Source organism: Oncorhynchus mykiss, chromosome 26, assembly GCF_057628025.1.
Source record: "Oncorhynchus mykiss isolate SJ-2025 chromosome 26, ASM5762802v1, whole genome shotgun sequence".
Classification (NCBI taxonomy): domain Eukaryota; kingdom Metazoa; phylum Chordata; class Actinopteri; order Salmoniformes; family Salmonidae; genus Oncorhynchus; species Oncorhynchus mykiss.
The window spans coordinates 43,669,649-43,690,218 of record NC_143047.1 but is presented as its reverse complement, the minus strand read 5'-3'; the positions used below and the strand labels follow the sequence as shown (position 1 = coordinate 43,690,218).

The 20,570-nt window shown below is 47.9% G+C and overlaps 1 protein-coding gene across 6 annotated transcripts in view; it reads left to right on the top strand.

Moving 5' to 3' along the window:
* dis3l (DIS3 like exosome 3'-5' exoribonuclease) overlaps positions 1-20,570 on the top strand; it is a 53,302-nt gene that overhangs the window by 7,165 nt on the left and 25,567 nt on the right. For 5 of the 6 annotated variants that reach the window (XR_016492364.1, XR_016492363.1, XM_090223207.1 and 2 more), the window contains 8 exons: positions 1,996-2,124; positions 4,865-5,000; positions 7,176-7,343; positions 10,769-10,847; positions 12,292-12,468; positions 12,944-13,113; positions 13,223-13,384; positions 14,562-14,821. Coding sequence is in view for 4 of the 6 variants with exons in the window: in XM_090223207.1 (XP_090079333.1) it covers positions 1,996-2,124; positions 4,865-5,000; positions 7,176-7,343; positions 10,769-10,847; positions 12,292-12,468; positions 12,944-13,113; positions 13,223-13,384; positions 14,562-14,821 (1,281 nt within the window). In the remaining 2 variants the exon portion in view is untranslated. Of the gene's footprint in view, positions 1-1,995; positions 2,125-4,864; positions 5,001-5,473; positions 5,505-7,175; positions 7,344-10,768; positions 10,848-12,291; positions 12,469-12,943; positions 13,114-13,222; positions 13,385-14,561; positions 14,822-20,570 lie in introns of those variants that run through there. The other variant, XM_090223209.1, reaches the window with a different exon arrangement.

Here is a 20,570-nt window from a genome sequence, read left to right as displayed (position 1 = left end):
CTCTGATTGGGAACCATATTTAGGCAGCCATGTTCCTTGGGTTATTTCGTGGGTTATTGTCTATGTGTTAGTGCCTGTGTCTGCACTTGTTTATATATATAGCTTCACGTTCGTTTTGTTGTTTTGTAAAGTTTGTTTAAGTGTTCTTCGTTTCATTAAAAAGAAGAATGTATTCACATCACATCCTCCATTCAACGAACGTGACAATAGTAAAGTACAGATAACCCCAAAAAACGACTTAAGTAGTACTTTAAAGTATTTTTTACGTAAGTACTTTAAAGTATTTTTACTTAAGTACTTTAAAGCTACTGCTGTAGCTGGTGTCAGATCTAGGACCATACTTCATGGTACTTCATAAGACCATACTTCATGGTACTTCATGAGACCATACTTCATGGTACTACATGAGACCATACTTCATGGTACTTCATGGTACTTCATGAGACCATACTTCATGGTACTACATGAGACCATACTTCATGGTACTTCATGGTACTTCATGAGACCATACTTCATGGTACTTCATGAGACCATACTTCATGGTACTTCATGGTACTTCATGAGACCATACTTCATGGTACTTCATGAGACCATACTTCATGGTACTTCATGGTACTTCATGAGACCATACTTCATGGTACTTCATGAGACCATACTTCATGGTACTTCATGAGACCATACTTCATGGTACTACATGAGACCATACTTCATGGTACTACATGAGACCATACTTCATGGTACTACATGAGACCATACTTCATGGTACTTCATAAGACCATACTTCATGGTACTACATGAGACCATACTTCATGGTACTTCATGGTACTACATGAGACCATACTTCATGGTACTTCATGAGACCATACTTCATGGTACTACATGAGACCATACTTCATGGTACTTCATGAGACCATACTTCATGGTACTACATGAGACCATACTTCATGGTACTTCATGGTACTACATGAGACCATACTTCATGGTACTTCATGAGACCATACTTCATGGTACTACATGAGACCATACTTCATGGTACTACATGAGACCATACTTCATGGTACTACATGAGACCATACTTCATGGTACTACATGAGACCATACTTCATGGTACTTCATGGTACTACATGAGACCATACTTCATGGTACTTCATAAGACCATACTTCATGGTACTTCATGGTACTTCATGAGACCATACTTCATGGTACTTCATGGTACTTCATGAGACCATACTTCATGGTACTTCATGGTACTTCATGAGACCATACTTCATGGTACTTCATGGTACTTCATGAGACCATACTTCATGGTACTACATGAGACCATACTTCATGGTACTACATGAGACCATACTTCATGGTACTTCATGGTACTTCATGAGACCATACTTCATGGTACTCCATGAGACCATACTTCATGGTACTTCATGGTACTTCATGAGACCATACTTCATGGTACTTCATGAGACCATACTTCATGGTACTTCATGAGACCATACTTCATGGTACTTCATGAGACCATACTTCATGGTACTTCATGAGACCATACTTCATGGTACTTCATGGTACTTCATGAGACCATACTTCATTGTACTTCATGAGACCATACTTCATGGTACTTCATGAGACCATACTTCATGGTACTACATGAGACCATACTTCATGGTACTTCATGAGACCATACTTCATGGTACTTCATGGTACTACATGAGACCATACTTCATGGTACTTCATGGTACTTCATGAGACCATACTTCATGGTACTACATGAGACCATACTTCATGGTACTTCATGGTACTTCATGAGACCATACTTCATGGTACTTCATGGTACTTCATGAGACCATACTTCATGAGTTGCCCTCTCTGCTATTTCTTGTTATCTTTTTAACTTTTACGTTGTTTATTTCTTGTCTACTATTTTAAGGTATTTGTTTTATCCCACTTTATATCAGCACAACGATGCACTTTGAGTAGAAAATGAATTGTTTCTATCAGGCAGTACAACCGGCTACGCAGCTTGCTGAAGGACCCCCGTCATCACTGTATCCTGTTTGCCAACGAGTTCCAGGAGTATTCCTACTGCCCCAGAGAAAAGGGAGAGCCGCAGGACAAATGGCAGACCAGGTGAGTGGCCTTCCTACACCACCTCCTCCGTCTTCATCCTACACCACCTCCTCCGTCTTCATCCTACACCACCTCCTCCGTCTTCATCCTACACCACCTCCTCCGTCTTCATCCTCCGCCTTCATCCTCCGTCTTCATTCTGGGGTGGCAGGTAGCCTAGTGGCCAGTAACTGAAAGGTTGCTAGATCGAATCCCTGAGCTGACGAGGTAAAAATCTGTCGTTCTGACCCTGAACAAGGCAGTTAACCAACTGTTCCTAGACCAGTTAACCCCACTGTTCCTAGGCCAGTTAACCCACTGTTCCTAGGCCGTCATTGTCAATAAGAATTTGTTCTTAACTGACTTGCCTGGTAAAATAAATCAAATAAAATCCTCCTCCTTCTTCATCCTCCTTGCCTTCATCCTCTTTATCCTATTCCACCTTCATCCTCCTCTGCCTTCTTCTTCCTCTGCCTTCTTCTGCCTTCATCCTCCTCTGCCTTCATCCTCCTCTGCCTTCATCCTCCTTCATCATCCTCTTCATCCTCCTCCGCCTTCTCCTACTTCTCTGCCTTCATCCTCCTCTGCCTTCATCCTCCTCTGCCTTCATCCTCCTCCTTCATCCTCCTCTTCATCCTCCTCTGCCTTCTTCTTCCTCCGCCTTCTTCTGCCTTCATCCTCCTCTGCCTTCATCCTCCTCTGCCTTCATCCTCCTCTTCACCCTCCTCCGACTTTAAAACCCAATATTAAGCCAGTTAATGCAAGTCAAGTTTGTTGCCATTTGTAGATTGGAACTTACATTGGAATTGTGTGTGTGTGTGTTTAGGTATCTGTATGTGTGTGGTATACAGTTGTGTCCTCGTCTCCCTCCCTGTAGGTGTGTGTATCTGTATGGTAATACAGTTGTGTCCTCGTCTCCCTCCCTGTAGGTGTGTGTATCTGTATGGTAATACAGTTGTGTCCTCGTCTCCCTCCCTGTAGGTGTGTGGTAATACAGGTGTGTCCTCGTCTCCCTCCCTGTAGGTGTGTGGTAATACAGGTGTGTCCTCGTCTCCCTCCCTGTATGTGTGTGGTAATACAGTTGTGTCCTCGTCTCCCTCCCTGTAGGTGTGTGGTAATACAGGTGTGTCCTCGTCTCCCTCCCTGTAGGTGTGTGTATCTGTATGTGTGTGGTAATACAGTTGTGTCCTCGTCTCCCTCCCTGTAGGTGTGTGGTAATACAGGTGTGTCCTCGTCTCCCTCCCTGTAGGTGTGTGTATCTGTATGTGTGTGGTAATGCAGGTGTGTCCTCGTCTCCCTCCCTGTAGGTGTGTGTATCTGTATGGTAATGCAGGTGTGTCCTCGTCTCCCTCCCTGTAGGTGTGTGTATCTGTATGTGTGTGGTAATGCAGGTGTGTCCTCGTCTCCCTCCCTGTAGGTGTGTGTATCTGTATGGTAATTCAGGTGTGTCCTCGTCTCCCTCCCTGTAGGTGTGTGTATCTGTATGTGTGTGGTAATGCAGGTGTGTCCTCGTCTCCCTCCCTGTAGGTGTGTGGTAATGCAGGTGTGTCCTCGTCTCCCTCCCTGTAGGTGTGTGTATGTGTGTGGTAATGCAGGTGTGTCCTCGTCTCCCTCCCTGTAGGTGTGTGGTAATGCAGGTGTGTCCTCGTCTCCCTCCCTGTAGGTGTGTGTATGTGTATGGTAATACAGGTGTGTCCTCGTCTCCCTCCCTGTAGGTGTGTGTATCTGTGTGGTAATGCAGGTGTGTCCTCGTCTCCCTCCCTGTAGGTGTGTGTATCTGTATGGTAATACAGGTGTGTCCTCGTCTCCCTCCCTGTAGGTGTGTGGTAATGCAGGTGTGTCCTCGTCTCCCTCCCTGTAGGTGTGTGTAGGTGTGTGGTAATGCAGGTGTGTCCTCGTCTCCCTCCCTGTAGGTGTGTGTATCTGTATGGTAATGCAGGTGTGTCCTCGTCTCCCTCCCTGTAGGTGTGTGTATCTGTATGTGTGTGGTAATGCAGGTGTGTCCTCGTCTCCCTCCCTGTAGGTGTGTGTATCTGTATGGTAATGCAGGTGTGTCCTCGTCTCCCTCCCTGTAGGTGTGTATATCTGTATGGTAATGCAGGTGTGTCCTCGTCTCCCTCCCTGTAGGTGTGTGTATCTGTATGGTAATACAGGTGTGTCCTCGTCTCCCTCCCTGTAGGTGTGTGTATCTGTATGTTAATACAGGTGTGTCCTCGTCTCCCTCCCTGTAGGTGTGTGTATCTGTATGGTAATGCAGGTGTGTCCTCGTCTCCCTCCCTGTAGGTGTGTGTATCTGTATGTGTGTGGTAATGCAGGTGTGTCCTCGTCTCCCTCCCTGTAGGTGTGTGGTAATGCAGGTGTGTCCTCGTCTCCCTCCCTGTAGGTGTGTGTATCTGTATGTGTGTGGTAATGCAGGTGTGTCCTCGTCTCCCTCCCTGTAGGTGTGTGTATCTGTATGTGTGTGGTAATGCAGGTGTGTCCTCGTCTCCCTCCCTGTAGGTGTGTGGTAATACAGGTGTGTCCTCGTCTCCCTCCCTGTAGGTGTGTGTATCTGTATGGTAATGCAGGTGTGTCCTCGTCTCCCTCCCTGTAGGTGTGTGTATCTGTATGTGTGTGGTAATACAGATGTGTCCTCGTCTCCCTCCCTGTAGGTGTGTGTATCTGTATGGTAATACAGGTGTGTCCTCGTCTCCCTCCCTGTAGGTGTGTGTATCTTTATGTGTGTGTTAATACTGGTGTGTCCTCGTCTCCCTCCCTGTAGGTGTGTGTATCATGCTGCGGTGTGGTACCATGACCACCTGGCAGGTCTGAAGCCAGTAGTGATGATTACTGAAGACCAGACCGCTGTGGCAGAGTACAGCAGCCTCAACTGTGGTGTCTACGTCCTCTGTACACAGGTAAACACTATAGTACACACAGCCTCAACTGTGGTGACTACGTCCTCTGTACACAGGTAAACACTATAGTACACACAGCCTCAACTGTGGTGTCTACGTCCTCTGTACACAGGTAAACACTATAGTACACACAGCCTCAACTGTGGTGACTACGTCCTCTGTACACAGGTAAACACTATAGTACACACAGCCTCAACTGTGGTGACTACGTCCTCTGTACACAGGTAAACACTATAGTACACACAGCCTCAACTGTGGTGACTACGTCCTCTGTACACAGGTAAACACTATAGTACACACAGCCTCAACTGTGGTGACTACGTCCTCTGTACACAGGTAAACACTATAGTACACACAGCCTCAACTGTGGTGACTACGTCCTCTGTACACAGGTAAACACTATAGTACACACAGCCTCAACTGTGGTGACTACGTCCTCTGTACACAGGTAAACACTATAGTACACACAGCCTCAACTGTGGTGTCTACGTCCTCTGTACACAGGTACACTATAGTACACACAAATCCATGGTATACGGAAAACTAAATCTCTATAGGTGAATACCTGGGTAATGAGAACCCTGCTGAATACTGAGCCTCTATAGATGAATACCTGGGTAATGACAACCCTGCTGAATACTCCTCTGTAGGTGAATACCTGGGTAATGACAACCCTGCTGAATACTCCTCTATAGGTGAATACCTGGGTAATGAGAACCCTGCTGAATACTGATCCTCTATAGGTGAATACCTGGGTAATGAGAACCCTGCTGAATACTGAATCTCTATAGGTGAATACCTGGGTAATGAGAACCCTGCTGAATACTGATCCTCTATAGGTGAATACCTGGGTAATGAGAACCCTGCTGAATACTAGACCTCTATAGATGAATACCTGGGTAATGAGAGCCCTGCTGAATACTGATCCTCTATAGGTGAATACCTGGGTAATGAGAACCCTGCTGAATACTAGACCTCTATAGGTGAATACCTGGGTAATGAGAACCCTGCTGAATACTAGACCTCTATAGGTGAATACCTGGGTAATGAGAACCCTGCTGAATACTGAACCTCTATAGGAGAATACCTGGGTAATGAGAACCCTGCTGAATACTAGACCTCTATAGGTGAATACCTGGGTAATGAGAACCCTGCTGAATACTGATCCTCTATAGGTGAATACCTGGGTAATGAGAACCCTGCTGAATTCTAGACCTCTATAGGTGAATACCTGGGTAATGAGAACCCTGCTGAATACTCCTCTATAGGAGAATACCTGGGTAATGAGAACCCTGCTGAATACTAGACATCTATAGGTGAATACCTGGGTAATGAGAACCCTGCTGAATACTAGACCTCTATAGGTGAATACCTGGGTAATGAGAACCCTGCTGAATACTCCTCTATAGGTGAATACCTGGGTAATGAGAACCCTGCTGAATACTAGACCTCTATAGGTGAATTCCTGGGTAATGACAACCCTGCTGAATACTCCTCTATAGGTGAATACCTGGGTAATGAGAACCCTGCTGAATACTCCTCTATAGGTGAATACCTGGGTAATGAGAACCCTGCTGAATACTCCTCTATAGGAGAATACCTGGGTAATGAGAACCCTGCTGAATACTCCTCTATAGGTGAATACCTGGGTAATGAGAACCCTGCTGAATACTCCTCTATAGGTGAATACCTGGGTAATGAGAACCCTGCTGAATACTGATCCTCTATAGGTGAATACCTGGGTAATGAGAACCCTGATGAATACTCCTCTATAGGTGAATACCTGGGTAATGAGAACCCTGCTGAATACTCCTCTATATGTGAATACCTGGGTAATGGAACCTCAGGGAACATCAGTCAAAAGGACCCATACAAGAAGCCGGGTTGGGTTCAGATCAGTTTTCATTCCGTTGGTATAGTGTATACTATGTTGTCGGTCCTGTGTGGCTCCGTTGGTAAGAGTGAGACCCAGGGTTGTGGGTTCAATTCCCTCGCAGGGATCACATAGCCTACACCTACTAAACACAGGATAAAACACATCTTGTAATGTCAGCCAGTGTATCGTTACCTTGTGCATGTCTCTTGGTCTTCAGGAGCACAGAACTAGAATGAGTAGAACTGGCCCTGCCCATTCAAGTCAATCAGGAGATAATGAGATTCTGTTTCTATGTTCAGGAGTACCTGCAGACGTTCTGGCCGGAGCTGCAGGCTGCCCTGGAGCTGTACTGCTCCATCGCTCAGTCCCTGCAGGAGAAAGGGAGCGAGGGGACGGAGAGAGAGTACACTGAACACCTGCCTGCCGAGGTCCTGGAGGCAGGCATTAAGTCTGGCCGATACATACAGGCAGGTGGAGGGGGCGTGACTGTGTTTGAACAGCAGTGTGTGACAGTTGAGACTGTGTGTGTGTGTGTGTGTGTGTGTGTGTGTGTGTGTGTGTGTGTGTGTGTGTGTGTGTGTGTGTGTGTGTGTGTGTGCTCTCAGAAGCACACTGTCCTCACATCTCTCCTCAGTGGAACACATAAAGTCATGAAGAGCAGACTGTGTCAGGTGTGAAGGTCCTCTTTACTCCAAACTACACTCAGATGTGAAGGTCCTCTTTACTCCAAACTACACTCAGATGTGAAGGTCCTCCTCTTTACTCCAAACTACACTCAGATGTGAAGGTCCTCTTTACTCCAAACTACACTCAGATGTGAAGGTCCTCCTCTTTACTCCAAACTACACTCAGATGTGAAGGTCCTCTTTACTCCAAACTACACTCAGATGTGAAGGTCCTCCTCTTTACTCCAAACTACACTCAGATGTGAAGGTCCTCTTTACTCCAAACTACACCCAGATGTGAAGGTCCTCCTCTTTAATCCAAACTACACTCAGATGTGAAGGTCCTCTTTAATCCAAACTACACTGATGTGAAGGTCCTCCTCTTTACTACAAACTACACCCAGATGTGAAGGTCCTCTTTAATCCAAACTACACTCAGATGTGAAGGTCCTCCTCTTTTCTCCAAACTACACTCAGATGTGAAGGTCCTCTTTTCTCCAAACTACACTCAGATGTGAAGGTCCTCTTTTCTCCAAACTACACCCAGATGTGAAGGTCCTCCTCTTTACTCCAAACTACACTCAGATGTGAAGGTCCTCCTCTTTATTCCAAACTACACTCAGATGTGAAGGTCCTCCTCTTTATTATAAACTACACTCAGATGTGAAGGTCCTCTTTATTCCAAACTACACTCAGATGTGAAGGTCCTCCTCTTTACTCCAAACTACACTCAGATGTGAAGGTCCTCTTTACTCCAAACTACACCCAGATGTGAAGGTCCTCCTCTTTAATCCAAACTACACTCAGATGTGAAGGTCCTCTTTAATCCAAACTACACTGATGTGAAGGTCCTCCTCTTTACTACAAACTACACCCAGATGTGAAGGTCCTCTTTAATCCAAACTACACTCAGATGTGAAGGTCCTCCTCTTTTCTCCAAACTACACTCAGATGTGAAGGTCCTCTTTTCTCCAAACTACACTCAGATGTGAAGGTCCTCTTTTCTCCAAACTACACCCAGATGTGAAGGTCCTCCTCTTTACTCCAAACTACACTCAGATGTGAAGGTCCTCCTCTTTACTCCAAACTACACTCAGATGTGAAGGTCCTCCTCTTTACTCCAAACTACACTCAGATGTGAAGGTCCTCCTCTTTATTATAAACTACACTCAGATGTGAAGGTCCTCTTTACTCCAAACTACACCCAGATGTGAAGGTCCTCCTCTTTACTCCAAACTACACTCAGATGTGAAGGTCCTCCTCTTTACTCCAAACTACACTCAGATGTGAAGGTCCTCATCTTTACTCCAAACTACACCCAGATGTGAAGGTCCTCCTCTTTATTCCAAACTACACTCAGATGTGAAGGTCCTCCTCGACAGCCATTTTGAGGCCTACAAACACAACAACTCTGGAGAAAAGCTAACACCGAAAACACAAAAAAATACAAATTTCTGTGAAATGAAAATATCCCCCCAATGTGGGCTGGGTGCTAGCCTAGCAGTTAAGCAGTTAGGCCAGTAACCAAAAGGTTGCTGATTCGAATCCTAGAGCTGACTAGGTGAAATCTGTCGATGTGCCCTTGAACAAGGCACTTAACCCTAATTGCTCCTGTAAGTTGCTCTGGATATGAGCGTCTCGTAAATTACATTTTAAAAAAAACATTTAAAAAAAGTTTTCTTCTGTCCCTCCATTCCATTCCAGGGTACTAAGTCTTCTGTCTCTCTGTCCTTCCATTCCAGGGTACTACGTCTTCTGTCTCTCTGTCCCTCCCTTCCATTCCAGGGAACTAAGTCTTCTGTCTCTCTGTCCCTCTCTTCCATTACAGGGCACTAAGTCTTCTGTGTCTCTGTCCCTCTCTTCCATTCCAGGGTACTAAGTCTTCTGTGTCTCTGTCCCTCCATTCCAGGGCACTAAGTCTTCTGTCCTTCCATTCTAGGGTACTAAGTCTTCTGTGTCTCTGTCCTTCCATTCCAGGGTACTAAGTCTTCTGTGTCTCTGTCCTTCCATTCCAGGGCACTAAGTCTTCTGTGTCTCTGTCCTTCCATTCCAGGGTACTAAGTCTTCTGTGTCTCTGTCCCTCCATTCCAGGGTACTAAGTCTCCTGTGTCTCTGTCCCTCCATTCCAGGGTACTAAGTCTTCTGTGTCTCTGTCCCTCCATTCCAGGGTACTAAGTCTTCTGTGTCTCTGTCCCTCCATTCCAGGGTACTAAGTCTTCTGTGTCTCTGTCCTTCCATTCCAGGGTACTAAGTCTTCTGTGTCTCTGTCCTTCCATTCCAGGGTAATAAGTCTTCTGTGTCTCTGTCCTTCCATTCCAGGGTACTAAGTCTTCTGTGTCTCTGTCCCTCCATTCCAGGGTACTAAGTCTTCTGTGTCTCTGTCCCTCCATTCCAGGGTACTAAGTCTTCTGTCTCTCTGTCCTTCCATTCCAGGGTACTACGTCTTCTGTCTCTCTGTCCCTCCCTTCCATTCCAGGGAACTAAGTCTTCTGTCTCTCTGTCCCTCTCTTCCATTACAGGGCACTAAGTCTTCTGTGTCTCTGTCCCTCTCTTCCATTCCAGGGTACTAAGTCTTCTGTGTCTCTGTCCCTCCATTCCAGGGCACTAAGTCTTCTGTCCTTCCATTCTAGGGTACTAAGTCTTCTGTGTCTCTGTCCTTCCATTCCAGGGTACTAAGTCTTCTGTGTCTCTGTCCTTCCATTCCAGGGCACTAAGTCTTCTGTGTCTCTGTCCTTCCATTCCAGGGTACTAAGTCTTCTGTGTCTCTGTCCCTCCATTCCAGGGTACTAAGTCTCCTGTGTCTCTGTCCCTCCATTCCAGGGCACTAAGTCTTCTGTGTCTCTGTCCCTCCATTCCAGGGTACTAAGTCTTCTGTGTCTCTGTCCCTCCATTCCAGGGTACTAAGTCTTCTGTGTCTCTGTCCTTCCATTCCAGGGTACTAAGTCTTCTGTGTCTCTGTCCTTCCATTCCAGGGTAATAAGTCTTCTGTGTCTCTGTCCTTCCATTCCAGGGTACTAAGTCTTCTGTGTCTCTGTCCCTCCATTCCAGGGTACTAAGTCTTCTGTGTCTCTGTCCCTCCATTCCAGGGTACTAAGTCTTCTGTGTCTCTGTCCTTCCATTCCAGGGTACTAAGTATTCTGTCTCTCCATTCCAGGGTACTAAGTCTTCTGTTTCTCTGTCCCTCCATTCCAGGGTACTAAGTCTTCTGTCTCTCCCTTCCATTCCAGGGTACTCTGAATGTGAACAAACACAGGGCCCAGCATGAAGCCTTCGTCCGCTTTGAAGGCTCTTCTAACAAGAGCTCAGGTGAGTTCCACAACAAAACCGACCTATGACCTCAAACTGTTCTGTTTCAGCGTAAGGTTGTGGGTTCAATTCCCCCGCAGGGATCACATAGCCTACACATACTGAACACAGGATAAAACATCTCCTATATTATCAGCCAGTGTATCATTACCTTGTGCATGTCTCTTGGTCTTCAGGAGCACAGAACTAGAATGAGTAGAACTGGCCCTGCCCATTCAAGTCAATCAGGGCATATTGAGATTCTGTTTCTATGTTCAGGAGTACCTGCAGACGTTCTGACCCAGTTGAGTTTATTACTGATACCATGATTACAGGTCATCCTACATGAATCTAGGAATAATGATGAGAGAGAAAGTTACAGACGCACAAATATCATACCCCCTTAAAAATGCTAATCTCCTCTGTTATTGTAATAGGGGGGAGGTTAGCATGTCTTGGGGGTATGATATAAAATGCTAATCTCCTCTGTTACTGTAATAGGGGGAGGTTAGCATGTCTTGGGGGTATGATATAAAATGCTAATCTCCTCTGTTACTGTAATAGGGGGAGGTTAGCATGTCTTGGGGGTAGGATATAAAATGCTAATCTCCTCTGTTACTGTAATAGGGGGAGGTTAGCATGTCTTGGGGGTAGGATATAAAATGCTAATCTCCTCTGTTATTGTAATAGGGGGGAGGTTAGCATGTCTTGGGGGTAGGATATAAAATGCTAATCTCCTCTGTTACTGTAATAGGGGGAGGTTAGCATGTCTTGGGGGTATGATATAAAATGCTAATCTCCTCTGTTAATGTAATAGGGGGGAGGTTAGCATGTCTTGGGGGTAGGATATTTTGTGGGTCTGTAACTTTCTCACTCATCATTATTCACATTCAGGATTATCCCTAATCGTGGTAGGTTCCACATTAATGTAGACTATTCTTATTTACAATCAAACATTATTAGCCAAAACAAACGGCAAATGTGTAGAGTCACAAGCTTGATGTCGTCATTGAGTACCATGAACCAAATACTTCAATTTTTACAACTTTAATACAAATACAAGTGAATTTGTCCCAAAACGTTTGGTCCCCTAAAATGATGGGACTATGTTTAAAAAAAAAAAATGTTTACCTTTATTTAACTAGGCAAGTCAGTTAAGAACTAATTCTTATTTTCAATGACGGCCTAGTGGGTTAACTGTCTGTTCAGGGGCAGAACGACAGATTCGTACCTTGTCAGCTCGGGGGTTTGAACTTGCAACCTTCCGGTTACTAGTCCAACGCTCTAACCACTAGGCTACCCTGCCGCCCCTGTACACAAATATATAGATGAAAAATCCCCTCAAATGAAAGCTGCCAGTCTGCACGTTAACCTCATCATCGTCAGTTCATATCAAATCCAAAGTGCTGGAGGACCAGAGACAAAAACAACTTGACAACGTGTGTCACTGTACATCCTCTCCCAGAGCTGAACAGTGATGTGCTGGTGTGTGGGGGGAGGAATCGTAACCGGGCGGTGCATGGCGATATGGTTGCCGTGGAGCTGTTGCCGAAGGGGGAGTGGAGGGGGAGAACCACGGCCCTGACGGAGGGACAGGGGGAGGAGAAGGGAGACGAGACACAGAGCCAACCCATGGCCACAGGTACACACACACACACACACACAGACACACACACACACACACACACTACTGACCTAATTCCTGTCTCAGTTACTCACCTCTGTCTTTCCTAGACTGAATGGATGAGATACTAGACAGAACATACAGTATAAAGACTAGAATTACATTCATGTAACATATCATTTACTCCTCTCTCTCTTCTCCCTCTCTCTCTTCTCCCTCTCGCTCTCTTCTCCCTCCTTCTCCCCCTCCTCTCTCTCTTCCCCCTCCTTCTCCCCCTCCTCTCTCTCTTCCCCCTCCTCTCTCTCTTCTCCCTCCTTCTCCCTCTCTCTCTTCTCCCTCTCTCTCCCTCTCTCTCCCCCTCCTATCTCTCTTCTCTCTCTCCCTCTCCCTCCTCTCTCTCTTCTCCCTCCTTCTCCCTCTCTCTCCCCCTCCTCTCTATCTTCTCCCTCTCTCCTCCCTCCCTACCTCTCTCATCCCTCCCTCCTCCCTCCAGGTCGTGTGGTAGGGATCCTTCAGAGGAACTGGAGGGACTATGTCGTGACCTTTCCCCCCAAGGAGGAGACCCAATCACAGAGCAGGAACTCCCAGCGTATCCTGGCCACGCCCTGGGACCAACGCATCCCTAAGATCCGAATCAGCACCCAACAGGCTGACAAACTACAGGTCAGACTAAGGACTTGATGATTAGTAGAGTGGTTGAATCAGGTGAACTTGCTTTAAGTCTCTGACTGTTGAAAGGACATGAAGCCTGTCATCTCCTCCGTCTCTCCAGGATCACCGGGTGATAGTTCGTCTGGACTCGTGGGACAGCACCTCCCTCTACCCTAACGGACACAGTGTCAGGGTTCTGGGCCGGGCTGGGGAGCTGGAGACTGAGGTCCAAACCATCCTCATAGAGAACTGCATCCACGTACCTCCTTTCTCTGAGGCACAGGTAGGTTATAGTATAATACACTGTCCTCATAGAGATCTGTATCCAGTTATAGTATAATACACCGTCCTCAGAGAGATCTGTATCCAGTTATAGTATAATACACTGTCCTCATAGAGATCTGTATCCAGTTATAGTATAATACACCGTCCTCATAGAGATCTGTATCCAGTTATAGTATAATACACTGTCCTCATAGAGATCTGTATCCAGTTATAGTATAATACACTGTCCTCATAGAGATCTGTATCCAGTTACAGTATAATACACTGTCCTCATAGAGATCTGTATCCAGTTATAGTATAATATACCATCCTCATAGAGATCTGTATCCAGTTATAGTATAATACACTGTCCTCATAGAGATCTGTATCCAGTTATAGTATAATACACTGTCCTCATAGAGATCTGTATCCAGGTAGGGTATAGTATAATACACCGTCCTCATAGAGATCTGTATCCAGGTAGGTTATAGTATAATGCACTGTCCTCATAGAGATCTGTATCCAGTTATAGTATAGTACACCATCCTCATAGAGATCTGTATCCAGTTATAGTATAATACACCATCCTCATAGAGATCTGTATCCAGTTATAGTATAGTACACCGTCCTCATAGAGATCTGTATCCAGTTATAGTATAATACACTGTCCTCATAGAGATCTGTATCCAGTTATAGTATAATACACCATCCTCATAGAGATCTGTATCCAGTTATAGTATAATACACCATCCTCATAGAGATCTGTATCCAGTTATAGTATAATACACCGTCCTCATAGAGATCTGTATCCAGTTATAGTATAATACACCGTCCTCATAGAGATCTGTATCCAGTTATAGTATAATACACTGTCCTCATAGAGATCTGTATCCAGGTAGGGTATAGTATAATACACCATCCTCATAGAGATCTGTATCCAGGCAGGTTATAGTATAATACACCATCCTCATAGAGATCTGTATCCAGGTAGGTTATAGTAAAGTCAGTCTTTGCACTAAGATGTAAACTGTTGTGCTTACTTCTGTAAATGTGTCCTGTTGGGAGATGCAGCGGAGTACTTATGTCGAAATTAGGCTTTTTTTGTTAGTTTTTTAAATGTATATCTCTTGTTGTGTGTGTCTACATGTCTCTATGTTGATGTATGCGTCACTGCGTATCTATTTGTGTGTTTCTAGCTCGGTGAGATGCCAGTGTCCTCCCCCGAGAGCCCCTGGTCAGTAGACCCCGCCGAGGTGATTACCAGACGGGATCTGAGACAAACCCACCTGGTGTTCAGCGTCGACCCTCGGGGCTGTGAGGACGTAGACGACACCCTGTCCATACGCAGCCTCCCCCCCGGCCCGCGGGGGGAGAGGTTAGAGCTGGGCGTTCACATCGCTGACGTCACACACTTCGTTAAAGAGGGGTCCCTGACAGACCTGGAGGCTCGCGCTAGGTGAGAGGGAGGGGGAGGGAGTGAATGTGTTTGAGTGTCTGTGAGGCATGTGCCAGGTCCTCCCTCTATTTAAATAAAGAAAACATGTATTAACCCCCCCCCTCGTCGAAGGACATATATCTTCCTCCTCGTCGGGGGACATATATCTTCCTCCTCGTCGGAGGACATATATCTTCCTCCTCGTCGGAGGACATATATCTTCCTCCTCATCGGGGGACATATATCTTCCTCCTCGCCGAAGGACATATATCTTCCTCCTCGTCGAGGGACATATATCTTCCTCCTCTTCGGGGGACATATATCTTCCTCCTCTTCGGGGGACATATATCTTCCTCCTCGTCGGGGGACATATATCTTCCTCCTCGTCGGGGGACATATATCTTCCTCCTCATCGGGGGACATATATCTTCCTCCTCTTCGGGGGACATATATCTTCCTCCTCGTCGGGGGACATATATCTTCCTCCTCGTCGAAAGACATATATCTTCCTCCTCTTCGGGGGACATATATCTTCCTCCTCTTCGGGGGACATATATCTTCCTCCTCGTCGAAAGACATATATCTTCCTCCTCGTCGAAGGACATATATCTTCCTCCTCGTCGGGGGACATATATCTTCCTCCTCGTCGGGGGACATATATCTTCCTCCTCGTCGGGGGACATATATCTTCCTCCTCGTCGGGGGACATATATCTTCCTCCTCGTCGGGGGACATATGTTTTACATACACCTATCATCATAGACCACCCTCTCAGCCCATCCCAACCTATCATCATAGACCACCCTCTCAGCCCATCCCAACCTATCACCATAGACCACCCTCTCAGCCCATCCCAACCTATTTTTTTTATTTTTTTTTATTTTTTTTTTTTTTTATTTTTTTTTTTTTACCTTTATTTAACCAGGCAAGTCAGTTAAGAACAAATATCTTCCTCCTCGCCGAAGGACATATATCTTCCTCCTCGTCGAGGGACATATGTCTTCCTCCTCTTCGGGGGACATATATCTTCCTCCTCTTCGGGGGACATATATCTTCCTCCTCGTCGGGGGACATATATCTTCCTCCTCGTCGGGGGACATATATCTTCCTCCTCATCGGGGGACATATATCTTCCTCCTCTTCGGGGGACATATATCTTCCTCCTCGTCGGGGGACATATATCTTCCTCCTCGTCGAAAGACATATATCTTCCTCCTCTTCGGGGGACATATATCTTCCTCCTCTTCGGGGGACATATATCTTCCTCCTCGTCGAAAGACATATATCTTCCTCCTCGTCGAAGGACATATATCTTCCTCCTCGTCGGGGGACATATATCTTCCTCCTCGTCGGGGGACATATATCTTCCTCCTCGTCGGGGGACATATATCTTCCTCCTCGTCGGGGGACATATATCTTCCTCCTCGTCGGGGGACATATATCTTCCTCCTCGTCGGGGGACATATATCTTCCTCCTCGTCGGGGGACATATATCTTCCTCCTCGTCGGGGGACATATATCTTCCTCCTCGTCGGGGGACATATATCTTCCTCCTCGTCGGGGGACATATATCTTCCTCCTCGTCGGGGGACATGTATCTTCCTCCTCGTCGGGGGACATATATCTTCCTCCTCATCGGGGGACATTTATCTTCCTCCTCGTCGGGGGACATATATCTTCCTCCTCGTCGGGGGACATATATCTTCCTCCTCGTCGGGGGACATATATCTTCCTCCTCGTCGGGGGACATATATCTTCCTCCTCGTCGAAGGACATATATCTTCCTCCTCGTCGGGGGACATATATCTTCCTCCTCTTCGGGGGACATATATCTTCCTCCTCGTCGGGGGACATATATCTTCCTCCTCGTCGGGGGACATATGTTTTACATACACCTATCATCATAGACCACCCTCTCAGCCCATCCCAACCTATCATCATAGACCACCCTCTCAGCCCATCCCAACCTATCACCATAGACCACCCTCTCAGCCCATCCCAACCTATTACCATAGACCACCCTCTCAGCCCATCCCAACCTATCACCATAGACCACCCTCTCAACCCATCCCAACCTATCACCATAGACCACCCTCTCAGCCCATCCCCACCTATCACCATAGACCACCTTCTCAGCCCATCCCAACCTATCACCATAGGCCACCCTCTCAGCCCATCCCAACCTATCACCATAGACCACCCTCTCAGCCCATCCCAACCTATCACCATAGACCACCCTCTCAGCCCATCCCACCTATCACCATAGGCCACCCTCTCAGCCCATCCCAACCTATCACCATAGACCACCCTCTCAGCCCATTCCACCTATTACCATAGACCACCCTCTCAGCCCATCCCAACCTATCACCATAGACCACCCTCTCAGCCCATCCCAACCTATCACCATAGACCACCCTCTCAGCCCATCCCAACCTATCACCATAGACCACCCTCTCAGCCCATCCCAACTATTACCATAGACCACCCTCTCAGCCCATCCCAACCTATCACCATAGACCACCCTCTCAGCCCATCCCAACCTATCACCATAGACCACCCTCTCAGCCCATCCCAACCTATCACCATAGACCACCCTCTCAGCCCATCCCAACTATCACCATAGACCACCCTCTCAGCCCATCCCAACCTATCACCATAGACCACCCTCTCAGCCCATCCCAACCTATCACCATAGACCACCCTCTCAGCCCATCCCACCTATCACCATAGACCACCCTCTCAGCCCATCCCAACCTATCACCATAGACCACCCTCTCAGCCCATCCCAACCTATCACCATAGACCACCCTCTCAGCCCATCCCAACCTATCACCATAGACCACCCTCTCAGCCCATCCCAACCTATCACCATAGACCACCCTCTCAGCCCATCCCAACCTATCACCATAGACCACCCTCTCAGCCCATCCCAACCTATCACCATAGACCACCCTCTCAGCCCATCCCAACCTATCACCATAGACCATCCTCTCAGCCCATCCCACCTATCACCATAGGCCACCCTCTCAGCCCATCCCAACCTATCACCATAGACCACCCTCTCAGCCCATCCCACCTATTACCATAGACCACCCTCTCAGCCCATCCCAACCTATCACCATAGACCACCCTCTCAGCCCATCCCAACCTATCACCATAGACCACCCTCTCAGCCCATCCCAACCTATCACCATAGACCACCCTCTCAGCCCATCCCAACCTATCACCATAGACCACCCTCTCAGCCCATCCCAACCTATCACCATAGACCACCCTCTCAGCCCATCCCAACCTATCACCATAGACCACCCTCTCAGCCCATCCCACCCTATCACCATAGACCACCCTCTCAGCCCATCCCAACCTTCTCAGCCCATCCCAACCTATCACCATAGACCACCTTCTCAGCCCATCCCAACCTATCACCATAGACCACCCTCTCAGCCCATCCCAACCTATCACCATAGACCACCCTCTCAGCCCATCCCAACCTTCTCAGCCCATCCCAACCTATCACCATAGACCACCTTCTCAGCCCATCCCAACCTTCTCAGCCCATCCCAACCTTCTCAGCCCATCCCAACCTATCACCATAGACCACCCTCTCAGCCCATCCCAACCTTCTCAGCCCATCCCAACCTATCACCATAGACCACCCTCTCAGCCCATCCCAACCTATCACCATAGACCACCCTCTCAGCCCATCCCAACCTATCACCATAGACCACCCTCTCAGCCCATCCCAACCTATCACCATAGACCACCCTCTCAGCCCATCCCAACCTATCACCATAGACCACCCTCTCAGCCCATCCCAACCTATCACCATAGACCACCCTCTCAGCCCATCCCAACCTATCACCATAGACCACCCTCTCAGCCCATCCCAACCTTCTCAGCCCATTCCACCTATCACCATAGACCACCCTCTCAGCCCATCCCAACCTTCTCAGCCCATTCCACCTATCACCATAGACCACCCTCTCAGCCCATCCCAACCTTCTCAGCCCATTCCACCTATCACCATAGACCACCCTCTCAGCCCATCCCAACCTTCTCAGCCCATTCCACCTATCACCATAGACCACCCTCTCAGCCCATCCCAACCTTCTCAGCCCATTCCACCTATCACCATAGACCACCCTCTCAGCCCATCCCAACCTTCTCAGCCCATTCCACCTATCACCATAGACCACCCTCTCAGCCCATCCCAACCTTCTCAGCCCATTCCACCTATCACCATAGACCACCCTCTCAGCCCATCCCAACCTTCTCAGCCCATTCCACCTATCACCATAGACCACCCTCTCAGCCCATCCCAACCTTCTCAGCCCATTCCACCTATCACCATAGACCACCCTCTCAGCCCATCCCAACCTTCTCAGCCCATTCCACCTATCACCATAGACCACCCTCTCAGCCCATCCCAACCTTCTCAGCCCATTCCACCTATCACCATAGACCACCCTCTCAGCCCATCCCAACCTTCTCAGCCCATTCCACCTATCACCATAGACCACCCTCTCAGCCCATCCCAACCTTCTCAGCCCATTCCACCTATCACCATAGACCACCCTCTCAGCCCATCCCAACCTTCTCAGCCCATTCCACCTATCACCATAGACCACCCTCTCAGCCCATCCCAACCTTCTCAGCCCATTCCACCTATCACCATAGACCACCCTCTCAGCCCATCCCAACCTTCTCAGCCCATTCCACCTATCACCATAGACCACCCTCTCAGCCCATCCCAACCTTCTCAGCCCATTCCACCTATCACCATAGACCACCCTCTCAGCCCATCCCAACCTTCTCAGCCCATTCCACCTATCACCATAGACCACCCTCTCAGCCCATCCCAACCTTCTCAGCCCATTCCACCTATCACCATAGACCACCCTCTCAGCCCATCCCAACCTTCTCAGCCCATTCCACCTATCACCATAGACCACCCTCTCAGCCCATCCCAACCTTCTCAGCCCATTCCACCTATCACCATAGACCACCCTCTCAGCCCATCCCAACCTTCTCAGCCCATTCCACCTATCACCATAGACCACCCTCTCAGCCCATCCCAACCTTCTCAGCCCATTCCACCTATCACCATAGACCACCCTCTCAGCCCATCCCAACCTTCTCAGCCCATTCCACCTATCACCATAGACCACCCTCTCAGCCCATCCCAACCTTCTCAGCCCATTCCACCTATCACCATAGACCACCCTCTCAGCCCATCCCAACCTTCTCAGCCCATTCCACCTATCACCATAGACCACCCTCTCAGCCCATCCCAACCTTCTCAGCCCATTCCACCTATCACCATAGACCACCCTCTCAGCCCATCCCAACCTTCTCAGCCCATTCCACCTATCACCATAGACCACCCTCTCAGCCCATCCCAACCTTCTCAGCCCATTCCACCTATCACCATAGACCACCCTCTCAGCCCATCCCAACCTTCTCAGCCCATTCCACCTATCACCATAGACCACCCTCTCAGCCCATCCCAACCTTCTCAGCCCATTCCACCTATCACCATAGACCACCCTCTCAGCCCATCCCAACCTTCTCAGCCCATTCCACCTATCACCATAGACCACCCTCTCAGCCCATCCCAACCTTCTCAGCCCATTCCACCTATCACCATAGACCACCCTCTCAGCCCATCCCAACCTTCTCAGCCCATTCCACCTATCACCATAGACCACCCTCTCAGCCCATCCCAACCTTCTCAGCCCATTCCACCTATCACCATAGACCACCCTCTCAG